Consider the following 22,275-nt stretch of genomic DNA (forward strand, 5'->3'; position numbering starts at 1 on the left):
AGCAAGGGCAGAAGTATCCTGCGCCACAGACATGGGGAGGGTGAGGACCAGGATGAGAATGGGAGGCTGTGGCTCTGCTGTCCTTGTACTGCCTGTCTCCCTTGCTTGGAGACTCTGCTGTACCAGCCACCTGGCCTCCTGGCTCTTTCTTGATCTTATCATGTAGCCTTCGGCCCTAGGACCTCTGCATAGATTGTTCCCTCTGCCTGGAATGCTCTTCCCCCAGATATCCACATGGCTCACCCCTTTGCTTCCTTCAGGATGTTTAAATGTCTCCTCAGCAAGACATATGCTGATTACCCACTTACAGAGTGTAGCCCATTCTGCGCCCCCCCCCCCCCCGCCCCACCTCTGTCACCATGGCCCTTAGCTTGTGTTATATACCACCTTATACTATAACAGGAATCATTTCACATGTGTATTGTCCATTTAATCCCACTAGAATACACATTTCATGAAGGCAGTGATTTTGGTGTTGTTAGGTAATTGTTGAATCCCCAGTACCGAGGACAGTGCTGGCATACAGTAGGAGCTCAATAAATATTTGTTGAATGGATAAGTGCTATTGTGTTGAATGTGGACAGTCTCTGAAAATTATATAAAGAATTAATGAAACAAATCCCTGATGTGACTGTATTTTAGTGATTTACTTCTTGGCAAAGTGGAGAACAGAAAATTCTGATCACTGGAGGGTTCTGCTCAGTTGAGCTTTGATGAAGAAGACTTTAGCTAATAAGTTAATTCAAGAGTTTAAGGGTCTTAAGACAAGCTCATTGGGTAAACATAAACCTCTTTTTCTTGATGCCTCATTTTCTCTAGAAGGGTGAATTGGCTGTGCAGTGGTTGTCAACAGCGACAGCTGGACGTTAGCTGCTGAAGGGGGTGGTAGGTCATGGGGATGACAAGACCTATAGAAAGGGACAAGGACAGAAATGTGTGGCTTTTTCATGGACCGTTGTTTTTTGTTTGTTTACTTGTTTGTGGCCAGAGTACAAGGGGTATTGCATCTGATTTTTAGGGAACTTTAAACCAGCTTAGATATACGTGTTATATCTGTATAACTCCCAAGTCGAAATCAGAATAGAGTATTTTTGAAGGGCTTATAAAGAAAGCGTGTGCTTCCTCTGGAGAACTTAAATTGGTACATCACTCAAATACTTCAGTACCCGTGGATTTAGAGAGGTTTGAGAAAAAGATCCCCAGTAGTCTTTCAACGCATTGTTCATATATGGGAACAACCCTCTAATTGCAGTTGGTTGGGCTAAATGTGTGTGAAAAAATATACTGTCATCTCGTTTGTCTGGAATAGATTGAATTTCCTTGAACACTCAGGCATATCTGTCTTTAAGATAATTTAAAAATCACTCTAGGTGATTAACAGCATCCTCGTCTCCATCCTGAAGCCTATGGATTCCTGGAAAGCTGGTGCACCCTCATCCCCATTTGGACCTTAATTTTCCTTAGCAGGCTGCCTTGTGGGAAAGACTGCTTTAATGTTTTTGTACCATAATGGCCTTTATTTAAATGTTTCATTGTTAAAGGTGGTTAAAGCAGCTGTCCCTGTTACGAGTTTTGATTTTTCGGAGTTCTTTTTTCCCAGGGGGAGCGGCCACAGCAGGTCCTATCTGGTGGTGAGTGGCTGTCATGATCTCGACAGCACCACTCTACAGCGGCGTGCACAACTGGACCAGTTCTGACCGGATTCGCATGTGTGGCATCAACGAGGAGAGGTGAGGAGGCTGGGAAGGTAGCTGTTGCTGGCTTCCAGTGAGCGGTACCTACTCACCAGAGGGACAGCTGCAGCACTCCCTGGGAGGGACCCTGGGGAAGAGGCTTTGGTTGCTAATTTTCCTGAGATGGGATGGGGCTGGGACTGTGTCAGTGGCCTGCCTTGCCATGACGTTCCTGTTCAGATGAAGGTGAGGAGGCCAGCAGATGACCTTTGTCCAACTAACATTTGTCTACTCATTAAGAACTGTCAGATTGTGGAGTGAGGGGAAGCTCAGACGATTGCAATTTTTATTTGCTGCATCCATGTTCGGTGCTCAAGGATACGCATAAGATATTTTTGGTCCTTGATCTAAGCCTGGAAGAAAGACAGTTTTATTATTCAGCTGTATACTGGGAACTGTTAGTGGGTATTCTGGTGATCAGCGCTTTCCTGCCTCATGAGGCTAATGATGATTCGCAGTGAGATCCTTATGAAGTATCTCAGGAAGATCAAACGGCTTAATGTAGTTGTCATATGAAATTGAGAATTGGTGATACGTGTTTGTCTTAAATTTTCTGTTCACCAAAATGTTTGGTTGACCAAACTATGCCCTTTACTGATCACTCTCCATTGGAAGGACACTCAAAATGGCCTTCAGATTTTATATTTGACTTTCGTGACCCTGGGACAAAGACAGAGACGTGTGATAGTTGCAGTGCCTCTCTCATTTTTAGAAAAGCCAGGCTTGCTGGTGTTTAGCTGTTGTTTCAATCCATCAACTGTTTAAATCCAAATACATCAGGGGCTCCTGGGTGGCTCAGTCGGTTAAGCGACCGACTTCGGCTCAGGTCATGATCTCACAGTCTGTGAGTTCGAGCCCCACGTCGGGCTCTGTGCTGACAGCTCAGAACCTGGAGCCTGCTTCGGATTCTGTGTCTCCCTCTCTCTCTGACCCTCCCTTGTTCATGCTCTGTCTCTCTCTGTCTCAAAAATAAATAAACATTAAAAAAATAAATAAATCCAAATGCATCAGATCAATCCCCTAGAATAAAGAACAATATGGCTTTTCCTAGGATTCAAATCTGGTGTCTCCTTGGGTAAATCTTGGGAGTGTGTGCAATGGGTGTGTGTGCATGTGGGGGAATGTTGGTAATTTTGAAGGGTAAAGGAATGGACGTCTTTGTGTGTATCTTCTTTTTTCTTCTGCTCTTAACAGAACTATATACTTGTCTTAGGTTCAGGTTAGGAGAATAGACCTTTTTATTTTTTTTTAAAGCCATTAGTGCCTAATAGTTTAATGTTCTCTATGCTGAGGAACAAGTTAGAGATGGACTTAAAAGTAATTTAATTTTAGAATATAAGTCAGGACTAAGGAAAATAAGACAAAATCCCTCTCAGATCTGCATTAGAAAGATATTTTCCTTTGGGTGTGAAGTATGTCCTTAGATACTTACTAAGAGATGAACTGGGGGAAGGAGGGTGGTGGTATCGATTTGTATAAGCATTCACTGGCAACTCGTTATAAGTAGTTGAGCCTTGGAGGCAGAGATTTGGACTAGAGCCTTTAAAAAATCAGTGGACAAGTTACCTTGCTTCACTGTCCATGCTAAATCCCTGCTGAGAAAGGAACAGGAAGTGAGTCCCAAACCTGACTTTCCCTCTTTATGGACCTTTCTTGGGATGTCACATTACCAAATATGCCTAGTGGTTAAGATGACCTTTTAAGCATTGTCACTTCTGATCTCATCTACCCTTTACTGTCACCTTCCTCTACAGTCTAGGCCATGCTACAGCTGATTTCCAAAATGGTATCCCACCTTATTTAAAAATCATCTTCCTCAGCCCTTTACAAATGGTAGCACTTAGAAATTTTGGGTGTAAAGCTGCACGTGGGGGCTAACTCTTAAAATTGTTTGAGAAACCTGACCAGCTTCATCAGATGCAGTTGAGGACTGTGAGAACAGGGGCAGAGCCCTTCTGGGAGCCCCAGACGGCTGACTCTAGTCAAACCTCTGGCTGACTCTCTGTTTTCTTGGTCGCTTGCTTTCTGTCTTGTATCCATTCATTCCTTCATTCAACAAACATTTATTAAATCCAGCAAGAGCAAACCAACAGTCATGGGACACTGATGGTGAGTGCTATAGAGAGGCATGTACAGGTCCTGTGGGAGTCTAGATGCAAGAATGGCAGACTTCCTGGGGGAATAAGGGAGGGCTTCCCAGAGGCAGTGACATCTGGGCAGGGGCTTGAGGGATGAGTAGGAGTTTGAGGTGAGGGTTGATATTTCCCACATGGTGTGTTTCAGGAAGACCCTGGCTGGAATGCAGGTGGTCTTGGGGTGTGCTGGGACTCAGGCAGGGAAAGTCTGCAGGGGATAGAATCTAAGGGGCCTGATGTGTATGGTGTGGTCAGGGCCCAGTGGGAACTGAAAAAGATCTGGTTGGACAGTGGTGCTAGCCCTTAATAGTTAGGAAAACAGCCCTGAAAGGTTATGGCCATTTCTGGTTTAAGTTCAACAGAGCCTTAAGCACAATCGCCCAGGGACATCTCTGTTGGGAAGAAATGGTGGGATTGATTTTCAGTCCTGATTGAAGCCTGCTTTGACCCCTGCCCCCTCCTCCCTGCTGCCTGTACTCTCCTAACCTTGCCTGGTTGACCCACTTCTCTTTGTGCACCCCTCCCCTGCAAGCTATTCCTGTCCCAGGCTCTTCTCTTCATGGAGCGATTTAATGTTTGCTTAGCTTTGCACACCCCTCTCCTCTGAGGATTTGAAACGTGGCCACACAACATTTTCCCAGAGCCTCAGGGACTGGTACTCAGGCATGGATATGGCTGGAGTGGCCAGGACTGCTGCTTCTACTGCCGCTGCCACTCCCAGAGTCTCTGGGCTTGCAGGCTGGCTCTGCTGGTGTCTGGTGGCTGTCTTTGAGGGGGGTTCCTGCATTCAAGGTGATTTTATTCGGGGGTGGGAGTCCAGCAAGGGCAGGGGTTGATATGCAGCTAGATCCCCTTTGTTTGGTTGGGAGCCCCTGCAGGTGGGGTCCCCAGCCCCTCAGGTGGGGTTGGCAAGGGGGAGGGCAATGCTGCTTGTTTCCCTTTGCCACCGTCCTCCTTCTAAAACCATCACTGGCCAGTTCAGTTGGAATATGCTTCTCCCTGGCCCAAGGCTGGGAGTATAGGCCTTGCTTTTCTGGTCTCCCAGGAGCTGATGTCAAAGTATGTTTTCCCTTTCCCCCAGGGCCCCCTTCCTCCCCTTCCTCGAGACCCCTGACTGCATCTCCAGCCCTTGCCTGTCCTTACACTCATTTCTGTTTGTCACCAGCAGTCATTGCCAGCAGTGGAACCCTCCCACTTCTGCCAGCCTAGTTACGTTTTAATGGGACCAGACAGACATTTCCCCCTGGTTAGCCCCTTCTGGAGCCCTGAAACAATGGGAAGAGGACTGTGGTGATCTCCCTTGCCTTTTTAGCTTCTCTTGTCCCAGGTATAATTTTGGAGTCCATCACCAGTGCCCTGTTCCAGTGAGAGGGAGGGAGTTAGCAGGACCCTCCCCATTTTTGTGGGGGTTGGCTACAGGCTCCCTGACTGTCCTAGGCTAGGGTGGCTGGTGAGGCAGATGCTGGCTTCTTCCTGGGCTGTTGGAGAGCTGAGGGCAAAGACGCAAGGTGGCCCACCTCCCCAGAGGCACACAGAGCATTCCTGTGCTTTTCCCCATTGGAGCTGTGCCATAGCACTTCTGTTGGAGCTTTATTCTTGCACCCAGACCTTCCACTCAGCCACTCACCTGGGCTCTTGCCCCATTAGTGTCTTCCCTAGGGCAGAGAGTGACTCTCCTCAAAAAACTAAATTTCTAGTGGGTATTTGTCCTGTCTTGAACTTCACCTTGTAGTCTTAAGTTTATTTTAAGAGAGAAAGAGAAGCCCAATCAGGCTTCTTGCTGTCAGCTCAGAGCCCACTGTGGGGCTCGATCTCATGAACCATGACATCATGATCCGAGCCGAAACCAAGAGTCAGATGCTTAACTGACTGAGCCACCCACGTGCCCCTATTTTCTAAGATACTTACTCAAAATCTACAGAAGACTTTTTGAGTAGATTGGAGTTCAGTTAGGTTTTTCTCCTTTGGGACTGAGCTCTCTGGTGTTCAGTCCTTTCCTTTGCAATATACCAACTTGAATTTGGAGTCTGTGGCCTTGCAGGCCACCCTTTGGGATGAGAGTGGATGAAGGAGGAGTGGGGAGCTGGCAGGCATGGCGTGCAGGCAAGGATAGAAATGTAGGAGGGCAGGCGCTGGCTGGAGTTTGGTGGTGCTTTAGAAAAGGGGAAGAGATGCCCCAGAGGGAAAGAAGTCATGCCCTTGAAATGCCCCTCAGCACCCAGTGACCTGGTGGCCTCGAATCAGTATCATTACGCGCCCTAATAAATGTGTATCTGCTCTAGGCAACCCCATCGGGTGAATAGGTGATGATTCAAATTTAGAACATGACACACAATGGAGGTGGTTATTTGTTTTAGAAAAGGATTACCCTTATGATACCAGCAGCCAACTTCCCTTATAGACTTAAAATAAGAGTGTACTTAAGAGAAAACTGGTTTGCATGCCTTTTGAGATCTTCTGTGATTCATCTCTCCCCTTTTGGCAATGCCCAGTACGTGCCGGACGATCACCTTGATGGGTAAGCTCTGGAGACAAAGCAAAGGTGCTGGGCTGTCCTCCACACTCCTGGTGAGAGCCCCAGAAAAAAAGGATACATAGCCCAAAGAGGGGAGTCTAGTCAGATTGGGCTCGTTTACAAGAATTTGCAAAGCTGGGCATGCAGGCTCCGGCTTGTGACTTCAACCCCTCCAGTTGCTTGTAATGTCCTCCCAGCCACCAAGAGAAGTAGGACAGGAAGGTTTTATGGGAACCCAGGCAGGCAGGAGGTGTTCTGCCGAAGGTGGTGTTGGCCCAAAGGCTAGGCCTCATGGCTCTTCTCTGGTTGTGTCTCCCATGCTAGAAGAGCACCTCTTTCTGATGAGGAGTCCACGACAGGTGACTGCCAGCGGTTTGGATCTCAGGAGTTTTGTGTCAGCAGCAGTTTTTCCAAGGTAAGGGGCCATGTGAAGCCACATGTCGCCCGCCAAAGGGCGGAGCCAAACTGCCCCGGGCAACGTGCCCAGTCTGCCATCCCAAGAAGGGGGGCAGGAAGGAACAGGGTATTTCCCAGGACTTGCCGTATGTGAGACAGAAATTGGCCAGCTGCTCTTTGCCTCTGCCGAGACCCGGTTGGTCGAGTTGCAAAGAGGACCAGCAGTCGCTTCTCCCGGGCCTCGGGACACTTGCGCCATCCGCAGAGAGCTAGCTAAGACGGGCACGCTGCTCTGTCGTTGCAGGTGGAGCTCACAGCAGTTGGAAGTGGCAGCAATGCCCGGGGGGCAGACCCAGATGGCAATGCAGCAGAAAAACTTGGGCACAAGTCAGAAGACAAGCCTGACGACCCCCAGCCAAAAATGGACTATGCTGGGAGCGTGGCGGAGGCTGAGGGCCTATTGGTGCCACTGAGCAGCCCCGGAGACGGGCTCAAGCTTACCACTCCCGACAGTGCTGACGCTGCCAACAGCAGGGCTGACTGCTCCTGGGCTCCCCTCGGCACCCAAATGAGCAAACAAACAGACTGCTCAGCAGCTGGGGTGAAGGCTTTGGACTCTCGGCACGGTGTTGGGGAGAAGAATACTTTCATTCTGGCAACTCTGGGGACTGGAGTCCCTGTGGAGGGAACCCTGCCTCTGGTCCCCACTAACTTTAGTCCGCTGCCAGCCCCCATCTGCCCCCCCGCTCCCAGTTCAGCTTCCGTCCCCCCGTCTGTTCCAGATCCATTCCAGGTTCCCCTCTCCGTCCCCACCCCGGTGCCCCACTCTGGGCTTGTTCCCGTCCAGGTCGCCACCTCAGTTCCAGCCCCATCCCCTCCCTTAGCACCAGTCCCAGCTCTGGCTCCAGCGCCGCCGTCGGTGCCCACACTCATCTCTGATTCGAACCCCCTTTCAGTTTCAGCCTCTGTCTTGGTGCCTGTGCCAGCTTCTGCTCCCCCCTCAGGTCCAGTCCCCCTGTCGGCTCCAGCCCCTACCCCCCTCTCGGTCCCAGTTTCGGCTCCTCCCTTGGCTCTGATCCAGGCCCCTGTGCCCCCATCAGCTCCAACCCTGGTCCTCACGCCTGTCCCCACTCCAGTTCTGGCCCCCATGCCGGCGTCCACACCTCCGGCAGCTCCCGCCCCTCCGTCGGTGCCGATGCCCACCCCAACCCCATCTTCTGGCCCACCCTCCACCCCCACCCTCATCCCTGCCTTTGCTCCCACGCCAGTGCCTGCGCCCACCCCAGCCCCAATATTCACTCCAGCCCCCACGCCCATGCCGGCCGCCACACCGGCTGCCATTCCCACCTCTGCACCAATCCCAGCCTCCTTTAGTTTGAGCCGAGTATGTTTTCCTGCAGCTCAGGCACCAGCTATGCAAAAAGTACCCCTGTCCTTTCAGCCAGGGACAGTACTGACCCCGAGCCAGCCGCTGGTATATATCCCACCTCCGAGCTGTGGGCAGCCGCTCAGTATGGCCACGCTGCCAACCACTCTGGGAGTCTCCTCCACTCTCACACTCCCTGTCCTGCCTTCATACCTTCAGGACAGGTGTCTCCCTGGTGTGCTGGCCTCCCCAGAGCTACGGTCTTACCCATATGCATTTTCTGTTGCCCGGCCTCTGACTTCAGATTCCAAGCTGGTCTCTCTGGAGGTGAACAGGCTTCCCTGTGCTTCCCCATCCAGCAGCACCAGCACCCAATCTGCACCCGATGGGGTCCCCGGGCCTTTGGCAGATACTTCCCTCTCTACTGCTTCTGCCAAGGTGCTTCCAACCCCACAGCCTTTGCTGCCAGCCCCCAGCGTGAGCTCAGCCCCGCCACATCCTGCCAAGATGACAGGTGGTGCCGAGCAGCAAACAGAAGGGACTTCCGTCACCTTCTCTCCCCTCAAGTCACCTCCACAGCTGGAGCGAGAGATGGCATCTCCACCTGAGTGCAGTGAGATGCCCCTCGACCTCTCCTCCAAGTCCAACCGCCAGAAGCTTCCATTGCCCAACCAACGCAAGACACCTCCCATGCCCGTATTGACCCCTGTGCACACCAGCAGCAAGGCCCTCCTCTCCACAGTTTTGTCTAGGTCTCAGCGCACAACCCAGGCTGCCGGTAGCAATGTCACTTCCTGCCTGGGCTCTACTTCCTCGCCCTTTGTCATCTTTCCCGACATCGTGAGGAACGGGGACCCAAGCACCTGGGTGAAGAACTCGACTGCGCTGATCAGCACCATTCCTGGCACCTATGTGGGAGTGGCCAACCCAGTGCCTGCATCCCTGCTGCTGAACAAAGACCCTAACTTGGGCCTCAACCGAGACCCCCGCCATCTCCCCAAGCAGGAGCCCATCTCCATCATTGATCAAGGAGAACCCAAGAGCACTGGTGCCCCCTGTGGCAAGAAGGGCAGCCAGGCTGGGACTGAGGGACAGTCAAGCACAGTCAAACGTTACATGCCAGCCCGCATTGCCCCCGGGCTGCCGGGGTGCCAAACCAAGGAGCTCTCTCTGTGGAAGCCCACGGGGCAAGCAAATATTTACCCACGGTGTTCAGTTAATGGGAAACCCACCAGCACCCAGGTCCTGCCTGTTGGCTGGTCACCATACCACCAAACGTCTCTGCTTTCCATTGGCATTTCCAGTGCCGGGCAGCTGACGCCCAGTCAGGGGGTGCCCATCAGGCCCACCAGCGTTGTTTCTGAGTTTTCTGGTGTGTCACCTCTCAGCCCCAGTGAAGCTGTGCATGGACTTCCAGAGGGGCAGCCACGGCCTGGAGGCCCCTTTGCTCCAGAGCAGGACACTGGCACAAAGAACAAAACTTGCCGGATTGCTGCCAAGCCTTACGAAGAACAAGTCAACCCTGTCCTCCTGACTCTCAGCCCTCAGACAGGGACCTTGGCACTGTCTGTCCAGCCTAGCAGTGGGGACATAAAAGTGAATCAGGGGCCTGAGGAATCCGAGAGCCACCTCTGTCCTGACAGCACTCCTAAGATGGAAGGTCCCCAGGGGGCTTGTGGCCTGAAGCTGGCAGGAGATACGAAGCCTAAAAACCAAGTGCTGGCCACCTACATGTCCCACGAGCTGGTCCTGGCCACCCCCCAGAACCTGCACAAGATGCCCGAGCTGCCTTTGCTACCTCATGACAGCCGCCCCAAGGAGCTCATCCTGGATGTGGTCCCGAGCAGCAAGAGGGGCTCCGGCACAGAGCTTTCACAGCTTGGAAGTCAGGTGGACCTGGGGCGGGTGAAAATGGAGAAGGTGGATGGTGACGTCGTCTTCAATTTAGCCACCTGCTTCCGCACCGATGGCCTCCCAGCAGCTCCCCAGAGGGGCCAAGCTGAAGTTCGGAATAAGGCTGGGCAGGCTCGAGTGAAACAGGAAAGCGTGGGTGTCTTTGCCTGCAAGAACAAGTGGCAGCCAGACTCAGTGGTGACCGATGGGGTGACTGAATCTCTGCCGCCCAAGAAGATGAAGTTTGGCAAAGAGAAGGATGCTGAGGAGCAGCAGCCACAAACCAAGGTCATAGTCCGGAGTTCCCATGGACCCAAGGTGAGTTCTGGGCTGAGGTCGAGGGCAGGGCCGGGACACCAGAGGTCTGCTTTGTCCTGCAGATGTCAGCCTCCCATGGCACTGTTCTTGAGAAGCTCTGTGAACTGAAGGCTTGTGTAAAGGCTTGGAAGGCTTGTGTAAAGTGAATAATGACCTGCTGTCCCCTTTCTAAGTCACACTTTCCATATATGGTGTTTTAGTGTCAGGAGGGGCTGGCTTGTATTTTATAGGATGTGGGAAATGATTTGGTCCCCGAGGCCGGGGAAGCCATTGTCCCACATGAGGTTGGAGAGCAGGAGAAGGGATTGATGACGGAAATCAATTGATAACAGGCTCTTCCACACATAACCATTCTTCCTTTTCCTTTTCTGAGATGACTGCTGGCCTTGAGAACTAGAGATTCTCAAGGGGAGGGAAGGGGCCTTGGACAGAGTTGTTCTCTGCACCGCTGGGGGTGCCTGCTTAGGATTAGGCTGGGAGTTTTGTGGCGCCGGAGCCAATTCCAATTCAGCTTCTGGGCTCATCTGCCAGTTTCCTACCTGCCCAGTGCTTGGTGGGAGGGGCAGCTTCAGGTTTCAACCCATCGGGAATGTGCTTTGCAAGGCAGGTGGGTGTCTGCTTCTGGGTTCTTCATGGTGGCAGGGTTCTAGGCAAAAAGATGGGTCAAGACGATTCCATTTCAATCCAGTGGTACTCCAGAGGGGATCCAAAGGCTGCTGGTGATCCAGGGAAATTCTTGAAGCACTTGAAGATAAGGCTTCTCAAAAATATGGAGCAATTTAAGGGTGCCTGGCTGGCTCAGTCAGAAGACCATGTGACTCTCGATTTCAGGATCAGGAGTTCGAGCTCCACGTTGGATGTACAGATTATTTAAATAAATAAATAAACTTTTTAAAAAATATGGAGTGATTTCAAGTTATGTTAAGAAGCCTTCAAACTGAATGTTGATACACACTAATGAACAGACTTCTAGCCAGAGTGCCATTAATTTGGGTTTGTGGCAGAAGCTCTTAGTCTTTTTTGGACCATAAAGCATTTTGAGAAGCTGCTAAGACCCTGTTCACAGAAAATGACCTCGGAATTTTGCCAGTAATTTCAAGTTCTTGGACCCATCCCCTCCACAAAGCCAGCCCATGGGCTCTAAATTAAGAACCCCAGGGATAGAGCTTAGGTGGGTTTTCTCAGTGACTTCACAACCACTTCTGTGTGGCAAACATGCCAAGTAGGAACACAGGTCATGACATAGTAGAGCATATGTATAGCATTTACTCAGATAGCTGTGATTTGCCCTTGGTAGTAATAAGAAGAAGAATTTAGGGACACCTGGGTAGCTTAGTCGGTTAAGTGTCCAGCTCTTGATTTTGGCTCAGGTCATGATCTCACAGTTGGTGAGATCGAGACCTATGTCAGACTCCACACAGAGTACAGATCCCGCTTGGGATTCTTCCTCTCCCTTTCTCTGTGCCCCTCCCCTACTCATGTATGTGTGCTTGCTCGCTCTCTTTCTCTCTCTCTCTCTCTCTCTCTCTCAAAGTAAATAAATAAAAGTTTAAAAAAGAACATTAGGGGTACCTGGGTGGCTTAGTTGGTTAAATGTCTTGACTTCAGCTCAGGTCATGATCTCACAGCTTGTGAGTTCCAGCCCCACGTCTGGCTCTGTGCTGACAGCTCAAGAACCTGGAGTCTGCTTCAGGTTCTGTGTCTCTCTTTCTCTCTCTGCCCCTTTCTCTCTCTCTCTCTCTCTCTCTCTCTCTCAAAAATAAATAAACATTAAAATATTTTAAAATGTTATTTAAAAAAGAACAGTAATTCTTGTCATTATATGTACTATACACAACATACCAAATGCTTTCTACAGATGTCATCTAACTTAGTCCTTACAATAACCCTATGAGGTGAATGCTATACCCAATTTACAGATAGGAACATGAAGGAAACAGACTGAATGGGTAAGTTACCCAAAGTGACACAGCTACTAATTGGTAGAGCTAGAACTCAAACTCCAGTCATTGGCTCCAAAGTTCATGTTCATCTTCAGCTCTGCCATACTATCTTCTCTCCTTATGTGTAACTGTTTCACTAACCATTGGCAAGTGTTTGTTGAGTGATTGCTACATGCCAGTCCCTCCCAGGCACTGAGCTACATCTTCAGGAGGGTCGTGCAGCCTTTTGGTGAGGAGTATAGTTTCTGGAACCAGGCACAGTGCCCGAGTTTAAGTCTTGGTCCTACTTTTCCCTAACTATGTGGTTTCAGTCAAATGACTTAATTTCTCTGGCCCTCAGTTTCTTCATCTGTACAATGAGACAATAATAGTATGTCCTCATAGGGCTGTGTAAAGATTAAATGAGGTGATGTTCTGAAATATCCAGAATAGGCAAATTTATAGGGACAGAAAGTAGAATAGTGGTTGTCTAAGGTTGGAGGAGATGGGGAAATGGGTATGGGGTTTCCATTTGGGGTAATGAAAAAGTTCTGGAACTAGGTGATGGTTACATGACTCTGTGACTACTAAAAACCATTGAATTGTAAACTTAATCAAATGAATTGTATGATATATCTGAATAAATTACCTGTCAATAATGTTGTTGTTAAAAAAAAAGAGTAAATGAGGTGATATATTTGAATGCTTAGAACAGTGCCTAGCACATAGTAAGTAAGTGTTCAGTAAGTGTTTGTGGATACTATTGTTATTGTTAGTGTTACCAACAAAATAGATACGGCTCCTGCTCTCATGGAGCTTATGTCTTGCAAGAGACCTGATGACAGGCTGGCACTGCCCCTGACTATATTAGATGAATAGTTCATTGGGCCCACTGACAGATACCCAGGACAGAGAATAAAGTTACAAGATCCAGGGCCTTGTAGCAGCCCTTAGCAGCTTCCTATAATGATTTATGAAACTTCCACTTTGAGGAGAGAGTAAATAACTCAGATCTTTATTTTCTTGTCTTCCATTTTCCTGAAAAAGAAACTGTTGATAAGCAAAGTAAGATCACGGCTTAATTCAAAACAGCCCCTGTCAGGGTATGGCTGAGAATTAGAATAGTGTCCTGTCTCCTATACCACCTGCCCTAGGGCCTCATGGAATTCTGAAGGGCTGGCTGAATCATCAGCAAAGGAAGAGTTCTGCTTCATCTGGTGCTGGGTGTATTTTATTGTTTTCTCATCCTTTGGAAAATTCTTTGGAAAACCTTTCAAAACTCTGTTAACCAGAGCATTCATCCAGAGCATTCATCTTACACGGTCTCCCCATCCACCCAATTTTTTGCCTAAGTTGGAGCATGCAGTGTGTTTTTACTCTCAGTGCTGCCCTTGCAGAACTTACAGACAGAAATCCTTTCTAGATGTTCTGTTTTACTTGTTTTTGTCTGTCTTAGGAAATAAAAGTTAATGGTCTGCACTTGAAAGAGCCAGCTAAAAATGATATTCAGAAATAAATAGGACATGTTCAGATTTATGTGCATTTAACTTTATTCCCCCTGACTTAAAGTGATCTTTCTCTGGCCATTCCTAAAGGTGAGATTTTAAGCCAACAGTTCCCCATCTTTCTCTTTCCTCCCCAGTTCTTTTTTTGTCCTAGCACATTGGTTTGTAGGAACTAGCAGCAAGCAAAAGGGGGAAACTGAGACTTGACTTTTTAGCTCAGCCCTCTGCTGAGTAAGAAGCAGGGGTAGTTCGCTGGGTAGTAGGAGTCCCTGGAATTTGATGGGGAATGGTGACTCCCTGATGCTGGAGAATTGAGACACCCCCCAACACCGCAAAAAATGTTCTATTGATAAGACATCTGCCATCCGCATAGCTGGAGCTATACAGTAATAACCTTCTAGAAGGTGGCATGTGAGTCGGCTTGGGGGAAAACAACCCTTCCTTTCTTCCTAGGGCCTGCTTTCGTTGTTGAAACGTTTTGCTTATTCCGCACTCCCTGGATGCTAGAATACTGGAAATCCCTACCTTGCCCTATTTCTTGTTTGGTGGCATGGAGAGACCTCAAAGCTTATGAGGATATGTGGCTCTGTTAGGCTGAGAGAGTCCTTGCGCTGTGTAAGCACGGCCATTGTGCCTATCGGAGAGAGCGGGCTGAGCAGAAACAGTGGAGGACATGAGCAGGGAGGGAGAAAAGCAAGAGCTGCTGTGGAGAGGCCCAGGTGGGAGCCAAGAGCCCTAGGCCCCAGTCCCAGTTCCACCACTTTCTCACTGCAGGCACAAATAAGCTAATTTGTAGATTTGCCTGCTAAGTGGCAGTCACACCTGGGTCTGTGTGTTGCCCTGGACAAATTCGTGTAACGTCTTGTCTTGGAGCCTCAGTTTCCTTGTCTGTTCAATGGGGATGATATTAGCTTCTCAGTTTGGGGTTGTCAGGAAAATCAGATCAAATAACAGAGAAGAGAACATTTTGAGATTTTGAAAGTGCTGCAGAGTGTAAAGTGGCATTATTAATACTGCCTCGGCCTTTTCATTGTCTTCCATAAGTATGGGGAGATTTGAATTGCTCCTGTGTCATGCCTTTCTTCTTGTCTTCGTTGAGTCTATTTTCTGGTATTAATTTACACATGGAAATAGACCATTTTTCTTGAGTCGGCCTGGGCTAAGAAATTGTTTTCAGTTGTTGGTAATAGTACCATTCACATTGAAGTTATTTGACCAATGTAGTCAGTCACCCATCTTGCCGAAGAGGCATTTTTGTTTTCTGCCCGTCTCTATTGCGGTTTGGATGGACCTCACTTTTTTGCACCTTTCAAACTGACTTCAGGTGTTAATCCTGCTTATGAATGCACACTCTGTAGACCTGTAAATACGATGGGGTGTGGATATCTATGGGGATTAGCTAGGGCACTGGATTCAGTCCAGAAAAGCCTCTGTAGCCCACTGTGGAAGGCAGCAGGCGGCCCCTTCCCCTGGCCCCCACCTGGGCAGCTCATGTCCATGTGTCCAATGGGGCACAGGACTTCCCATTGGGAAAGCTTTCTTAAGAAGCGAAACTGACCTCAGACCTGACTCTCTCTGCCTTTCCACAGTGCCGGAAGCCGCCTAGTGACCCCCAGGAACCCACCAAGAAGAGCCCCAGGGGGGCTTCAGATTCAGGAAAAGAGCACAATAGAGTCAGGGTAAAGCACAAGCACCGGAAGCCAACAAAGCCGGATTCCCAGTCTCCAGGAAAACGAGCTGATGGCCATGAGGAAGGTAGGCTCCACAGGTCCTGGCCCCCTGGGCTGAGCTGCAGAGGGCTCCCTGGGGCAGGTCGGTGGTGGGGGGCGGGGGTGGCGGATGGCTCTGGACTGCCCGGGAAAGTCCAGGGAAAGACTCCCTTGCTATGGAAGGGTGATGTAATTTACGCCTCTGAAATAAGAGGCAAGGGCGAAGGGAAAAGGGGCTTATTCTATTCCCCCTGGTGACTAGAATAAGGTACACTCTGAGGACCAAAGAAGTTGGTTTTCAGACAGACAAAAGTCAGTCATACAGTAGAGTAGCCAACCCATTACTCTGCAACAGGTCTAGGCTTAGAGAAGAAATGGGGTTCATGAAGATTGAGACCGAAACAGCTGGAGGGAGGTTCATTACACCTTTTTCCTCTACCTTTGGCATATTTGAAAACTCCCATTATACAAATTTTAAAATTAATACCTAGCTAGCTAGCCAGAAGGGTTTATGGAAATCCTAAACCCTTTACTTAGGGACACACAGGATGTTTGGAGTATGGAAGCAGGTACTTGTACGCTCTGCCACTTCTAGTTTCTTGGTGCCCTCATGAGAGAGAGCTGCCCAAGTAGTGCCACGGGCAGTAGCATGTTTCCATGGCCTGGCCTGTCTGACATGACTGCCTCTTCCTAGTCTGTTCTTCTATAGGAGTGTTCCTTTGTCCACTGTTCCCTGCTCCCATCTTCCTGCCTCGCTCAGTCCTCTAAGATCCATTGAGGTTGCCCTTCTCTGGCACCTGCTCCAGCTCACTATAACTTCGTGGAGGTATAGCAGCCCCGTAGTCATGCAGGCAGGCAGACCTTCAACTTTCTGGCATGCTGGCAAATCGATTCTGTATACAGCCTTTTTTGGTGTCAGCAAAAATGACCCAACTCCCAGTTTTCAGAAACCACTGGGAAGTGCTCCTTCTCTAAGAGATGTACATAGGTGATAGCATAAGGGGAGCTAACAAATGTGACCAGGAAAAACACACGACCCCCCCACCTTGATTTTTCATCTGAGCCCCTCAGGGGTGCTTTCAGTACTTTGACTCTGATTGTGATATTTCTGCCTTCTCCCCTGAAACCACACATCACTCCAGGTTCCTTGGAGAAGAAAGCAAAGAGCAGTTTCCGTGACTTCATCCCCGTTGTTCTGAGCACACGGACGCGCAGTCAGTCTGGTGAGTGAGTCTGAAGCCGTGGCCCATATTGGCATTTCTCTGAAAAAAGAGGTAGAAATCTGGTGGAGTGATTTCACCACTGGCCCAGGTGGAGAGTTGGGAATTTGGTTCACTGTGCTAAGATGCCCTGCTCCTTGCAGGGACAAGAAAGCCCACGGTGGGGAGGGGGAGCATTGCCCACGATTTTAGGACCGTTTGCTTAGCTTTTCCAAATGGGATTTGACATCTCTGTTGGCAGCCGATGATGGAAAGAGGAAAGGCCTGTGTTGCTCAGGAAGACTGACCCACTCCACGCTTGGGCCTCTCATGATTAGTGGAGCCAGTCTCAGGCACGGACATAGAACCTTTGGGCTTATTGCCCTATGCGACAGGCGTCAACAAAATTGGAAATGGTCATTGAGTTATCAGGGCCGGTAGAATCACATTTGGTCCCTGAATTTGTATTCAGCGTCTAAAAGAAGATAGCTGTTTCTAACTACCACTGTTGTCTGCTAGCCTCCATGTTGGTTCGTAGCTCTGGAAGTGGTTGCCCCGGTTCACCCATATTTCCATGCAAAGTGGATAGAATGGGAAAGCAGGGCACAGTGTAAACTCATCTATCTGACATTCTATTAACTGGCACTCAGCACATGGAGAACGCAGTGATAATTGGGGCTCATAATGACGGCCTGGAGGCCTCGCAAAATCCTGAAGTGTCTTCTGAATCATCAAAGAGTGATTACATTATGCCCAGTCCCGTTTTACTGTTAAACACATTGTACTGTATTTGATTCTTTGGAAATTGGTGATCTCTGTGTGATCTCTATGGTGATTCTGTATTAACCAGAATATTAGATTAACCAGAACACTTCGTTCCCTGCCTGGTCTGTATATGGAAAGTTTGCTGGATATTAGCTGTCTTTGAGCGGTCTGCCTGACTTGAAGCTTTGGTTAAGGGCTGCTTTCTTTGCCTCAAACCATTTCTTTCTTCTGCTCACCTCGCTTGTGTTTGGGGATTGTCGAGTTAATAGCGAGTCTTTGGGAGAAAGATGATGGTGTCTCAGCTGTTTCTGAAGAAGATCGTCAGATCTGCTGTTGTGCTAAAACCAGGCCAATTTAGGGTTATACTTTTGTTGTTAGTAAAGTTGAAGGAAGGAGTGGGGATGAAAATGGTCTCTCACCAAAGGGGGTGGGGTGGGGGAGGGCAGGAAAGGTACTCTCATGCTGGGGTGGTCAGGGATGAACCTGCTCAGTGGTGAGGAACAGCTGCAGTGGGGAGGGGGGTGGGCAGGGAGAGAGCTCCACCCCTGGACTCTTGGCCACTCAATAGGAGGTGGGGTCAATGTAAGGGAAGAGGGCCTGGCTGAGGAGTACCTGGGCGGGACTAACCCAGGCTGTGTCACAGGAAAGGGACTCCTTGCTTTGCTTTTCCTGAGACTCTTCTTTTGTGATGATTCTGCTTATCCAGGGTGGCTCTGTCAGAGAGATTGGTGGTCACATAGCGGGCAGGGGCGGGGGTGCCATGCCGATCTGCCCTCCCTTACCCGTCACTGAACCCTAATTTCCCAAAGGGCAGGGACCTGTGGCCCCCTCCTGCTCCTCACCTAATGCTTGGTGCCTTGTAAGCACGAAGTTAAGAGTTTGTGCAATGAATTAAAGTCACAGCAACATGGATGAGGAAGGGCGTGTGTTTTGGATACTCGATATTTGTGTGGTATGTTGGACTCTGTAAAGTGCTTATGGGTGAATTATCTCATTTGAGCCTCAAAACAGTCCTTTGAGGCCAGTAAGGCAAAGAACAGTGTCCCCGTTTTATAGAAAAGGAAACAGAAGTGAATGAACTTTCCCAGAGCACACAGCTAATAACTGGCAGAGACTGAACTTGAACCCAGACCTTCAAGCTTCTAATCCAGGGCACTTGCTTCGACACCATACTCTTTGTCCTTTGAAGAGGTACCTGACCGTCCTCTGTACATCCCGTCCACAGGAAGCATCTGTAGCTCCTTTGCTGGTATGGCAGACAGTGACATGGGAAGCCAGGAGGTCTTCCCCACAGAGGAGGAAGAAGATGTGACCCCCACCCCAGCTAAGCGTCGAAAGGTGAGAAAGACCCAACGGGACACCCAGTATCGCAGCCACCATGCCCAGGACAAGACTCTCCTGAGCCAGGGCCGCCGGCACCTGTGGCGAGCCCGAGAAATGCCCTGGAGGACAGAGGCTGCCCGGCAAATGTGGGACACCAATGAGGAGGAGGAGGAAGATGAGGAGGAAGGCCTGGTGAAGAGGAAGAAGCGGAGACGACAGAAGAGCCGAAAATATCAGACTGGGGAGTACCTGACGGAGCAAGAAGAAGAGCAACGGCGAAAAGGGAGAGCAGGTAAGGCTGGCTGGGGGCTGCTGCCCCAGTCAGCTGCTGTCACTCGTCCCCAAACCACAGTGACTTTGGCTTCTGGGGACCCTCGGGCATCCTGGGTGTTCCCACATCTGCATTCTCTTCGCCAGCCAAAAGCCTCTGCACCCCTAGAAACCTGGTGCTATGAGCTCCAGCTGCCAGAGGGGGTCACTCAACTCCAGTCCCCAGGTTTTGGCTTGGAGTTAAGATTGAATGAGTTTGGACTGACCTGCAGGTGAGCAGAGGGCATGAAGGCCCGGGCCCTCCAATTTCGTTTAAAAGTCTGAACCCGTGGGCAAGGCCACAGTGGCATCCTTGGCATGGGACAAGTTGAACCAGGGAGTTCCTGATTGGCTTGAGGGAGCTGGGTCTTGGGAGGCTGGGTTCTCCCTCCTAGAATCCTGGGTTCAAGAAGAAAGAGGCATTCATTAGCTGCCTTTCCTGGGATACCTTCAGCCCCTTCACTAAAAAGAAGTACAAAGTTTCCTCAACTTAACAGAAGAACTTCAAGTAGAAGCGGGCACAACTTTGCTTTCTCAATTAAAGCTACAAAGGTTATTAAGAGGCAGAGTGAAGCTTTGAGGTGACCTGAGGTGGCGTCATTTTTGTTGGACCTGAGTTGGAAAAGCAGGCAGCCCAAGGAGAAAACCAGGCTCTCGTTGGCTACGTCACATGCTATAATATGTAATCATGGACTGTCACCAAGGCTAATATCAGTATGTTCTGCTAAGTACTGTTGCGGCCTATTTCTTTTTTCTTTTTTTTTTTTTTTGCAGGGGTTATGGGTGGGGGTGGGGGGTGGGCCCATTTCTGTAGTGGATTTCCAGATGAGCAAGAAGCATATCTCTGGGTTCCATAAGAACATGTCTGTCTCTCACTGTCTTTCTCTGACTTCTGCCCTTGAAGCAACAACTGATTGTCTCTGATAAGGTATTTATCCTGAGCCACTAGGAAACATCTACAGTCTCCCTGTTAGTGAACACTGAATACCTGCATTGTGACGGGCAGTAGATTCTGGGTTTACTGTAATGCAAAGGAGGCCAGCAGTCATTTCCGGCTCTGTTTAAGGAGAGATATATATGGTACCATCCCTACACTTCAGAGAGCAATTGAGCTAATTTTCCTCAACTATGTGAGAGAGTGGTGATAATTTCCCCCTTTTCTTGCTGGAGCCGTAAGGAATTGGTCAAGAAAGAGGTGTCAAACCGTTGGTCTCAGCCGCTTGTGTTAGGATGAAGAAGAGCTTTTGTATCACCCAGTCTTCTCAGAGCTGGTTTCCTAGAAGATTGGGTGCTTCTTATGGAACCTACTGGCTTTGGAATCAGAAGGACCTTTGAGGTGATCTGGTCCCATTTTCCACTCAAAGCAGAGATCTCTCTAGCACTGTTGACAATAGCCCTTACTTAAACACCTCTGGGAGTATGAAGAACACCACTTAGCAATGCATCTTATTTGATTTGGGGGCAGCTTTAGTTGTTGGAAAGTAGGTCATTCTCCCTCCATGCATGTGTCTAAGGGTGTTGAATTGAGGCTCTTGGCTTTGACATATGGTTTGGTTACCTTCCTCCAGATCCAATGGTGACCTCTTCAGGAAGGGATTGCCTGGCAAATGTCTCTTCTCTGGAAAGCTCTGATTCCTCCTATTACTACCTTTCAGGTTGACATCAGAGAGTCAGGCAGAGGCCAAACTAGACAGGTCCCCTTACTTTTGTCTGAGTCTCATGACCTTCCCTTTTGTTCTGGACTTGGGTATCTCCCATCTTGACCTTCAGAGGGGATAGGAAGAGCCACTTCCACTCACACACCTGCTACTTCCATTCTCCTTTTCTTTCCTGCTACTGTGAGTTTCTTGCCCCACTACAACTGAATAAACTCCAGAGCCCTCCCTGCCCTGGGTAAATGGGTTAAGGGGCTGCTGCTTTTCCTGTGGCAGTAAATGCTATAATATGGCTTCCCCATGTTTTTTGAGGTCCTCCCTCATCAGGCACCATTCTCTTCCTTCCTCTTTTGCCTCAGCCCGGGCTTGTGGCATCAAAAGCCCTGGTTTAGAATGTTCTGGTTGGAATTGCCATTAGAAGCCATCTAACACCACAGTTCTTGGACAGGTGTGGGGACCCACTGGTGGCTCGGGGCTAGTTGGGAGAAAGGGGTAGTATGATAGCTGGCCTTCTAAGAGCCGTGCATCATCTATATGAGCAATTCCTCATGCTCTAGTGATGGCTCCCACATCTGGATTTGCCCTTGGTAATGTCACATGTGAGAGCACATGCCAGGGTCAAGGGAGACGAGTTAAGAACTCTTGGATCTTGCTCAACCCCCTTGTTTCACAAATTGGAGAAACTGAGGCTGCAGCTATTCATTTCCCAGACGTACTGATCTTTTGTCATGTACTGGGCATGGCTGTCAGTCCTGTGGGGGAAATAAAGAACACATGGGCATGGCCCTCCCTAAAGAGCTTGCACTGAAATAATATGATAAGGACGCCTCACTCTTTATAATGCCTTTCAAAGGGGTTTTGCCTATGTTACTTCATTTAATTCTCCCACCAGCCCTCTGATGTGGAATATATTTTCTCTATTTTATGGACATAGAAACTGAGGCTCTGGGAGGTTGTGACTTGCCTCCAGCCAATTACACAGCTAGTGGTCAAGCCACATAACACTAATATTAGTTAAGAGGTAAGGGTAGACCCAATCTATACCCCCTATACATGGGCATTAGGACAGACCTATAGGGTGAGGCTGTTGTCAATGAAGTTCCCAGTGCCTCTCAGGGATCGGTGCTCTGGATCTGGAAAGAGCTGTCAAAATCACAACCACACTTAAAAAAATTTTTTTTAACATTTATTCATTTTTTTGAGAGGCAGAGTGAGATACAGAGTATGAGCAGGGATGGGGCAGAGAGAGAGGGAGACACAGAATCTGAAGCAGGCTCCAAGCTCTGAGCTGTCAGCACAGAACCCGATGCAGGGCTTGAACTCACAAACTGTGAGATCATGACCTGAGCTTAAGTCGAATGCCCAACTGACTGAGCCACCCAGGTGCCCCACACTTTTTTTTTAAATGTTTATTCATCTTTGAAAGAGAGGGAAAAAGGCTGAGTGGGGGAGGGTCAGAGAGAGAGAGAGACAGAGGATCTGAAGCGGGCTCTGCGCTGAGACCAGAAAGCTCGATGTGGGGCTCGAACTCA

General features: G+C 49.2%; 1 protein-coding gene across 4 annotated transcripts in view; it reads left to right on the forward strand.

Moving 5' to 3' along the window:
* Positions 1–22,275, forward strand: part of BCORL1 (BCL6 corepressor like 1) — a 64,065-nt gene that overhangs the window by 18,064 nt on the left and 23,726 nt on the right. For 3 of the 4 annotated variants that reach the window (XM_030304695.1, XM_030304694.1, XM_030304696.2), the window contains exons 2-7: positions 1,601–1,730; positions 6,708–6,798; positions 7,084–10,356; positions 15,373–15,538; positions 16,635–16,715; positions 18,682–19,071. In XM_030304695.1, coding sequence (XP_030160555.1) covers positions 1,645–1,730; positions 6,708–6,798; positions 7,084–10,356; positions 15,373–15,538; positions 16,635–16,715; positions 18,682–19,071 — 4,087 coding nt within the window. In that variant the 5' untranslated portion in view covers positions 1,601–1,644. The remainder of the gene's footprint in view (positions 1–1,600; positions 1,731–6,707; positions 6,799–7,083; positions 10,357–15,372; positions 15,539–16,634; positions 16,716–18,681; positions 19,072–22,275) is intronic. The other variant, XM_030304697.1, reaches the window with a different exon arrangement.

The sequence above is a fragment of the Lynx canadensis genome, chromosome X (assembly GCF_007474595.2).
Source record: "Lynx canadensis isolate LIC74 chromosome X, mLynCan4.pri.v2, whole genome shotgun sequence".
In the NCBI taxonomy this organism is placed as follows: Eukaryota; Metazoa; Chordata; class Mammalia; order Carnivora; family Felidae; genus Lynx; species Lynx canadensis.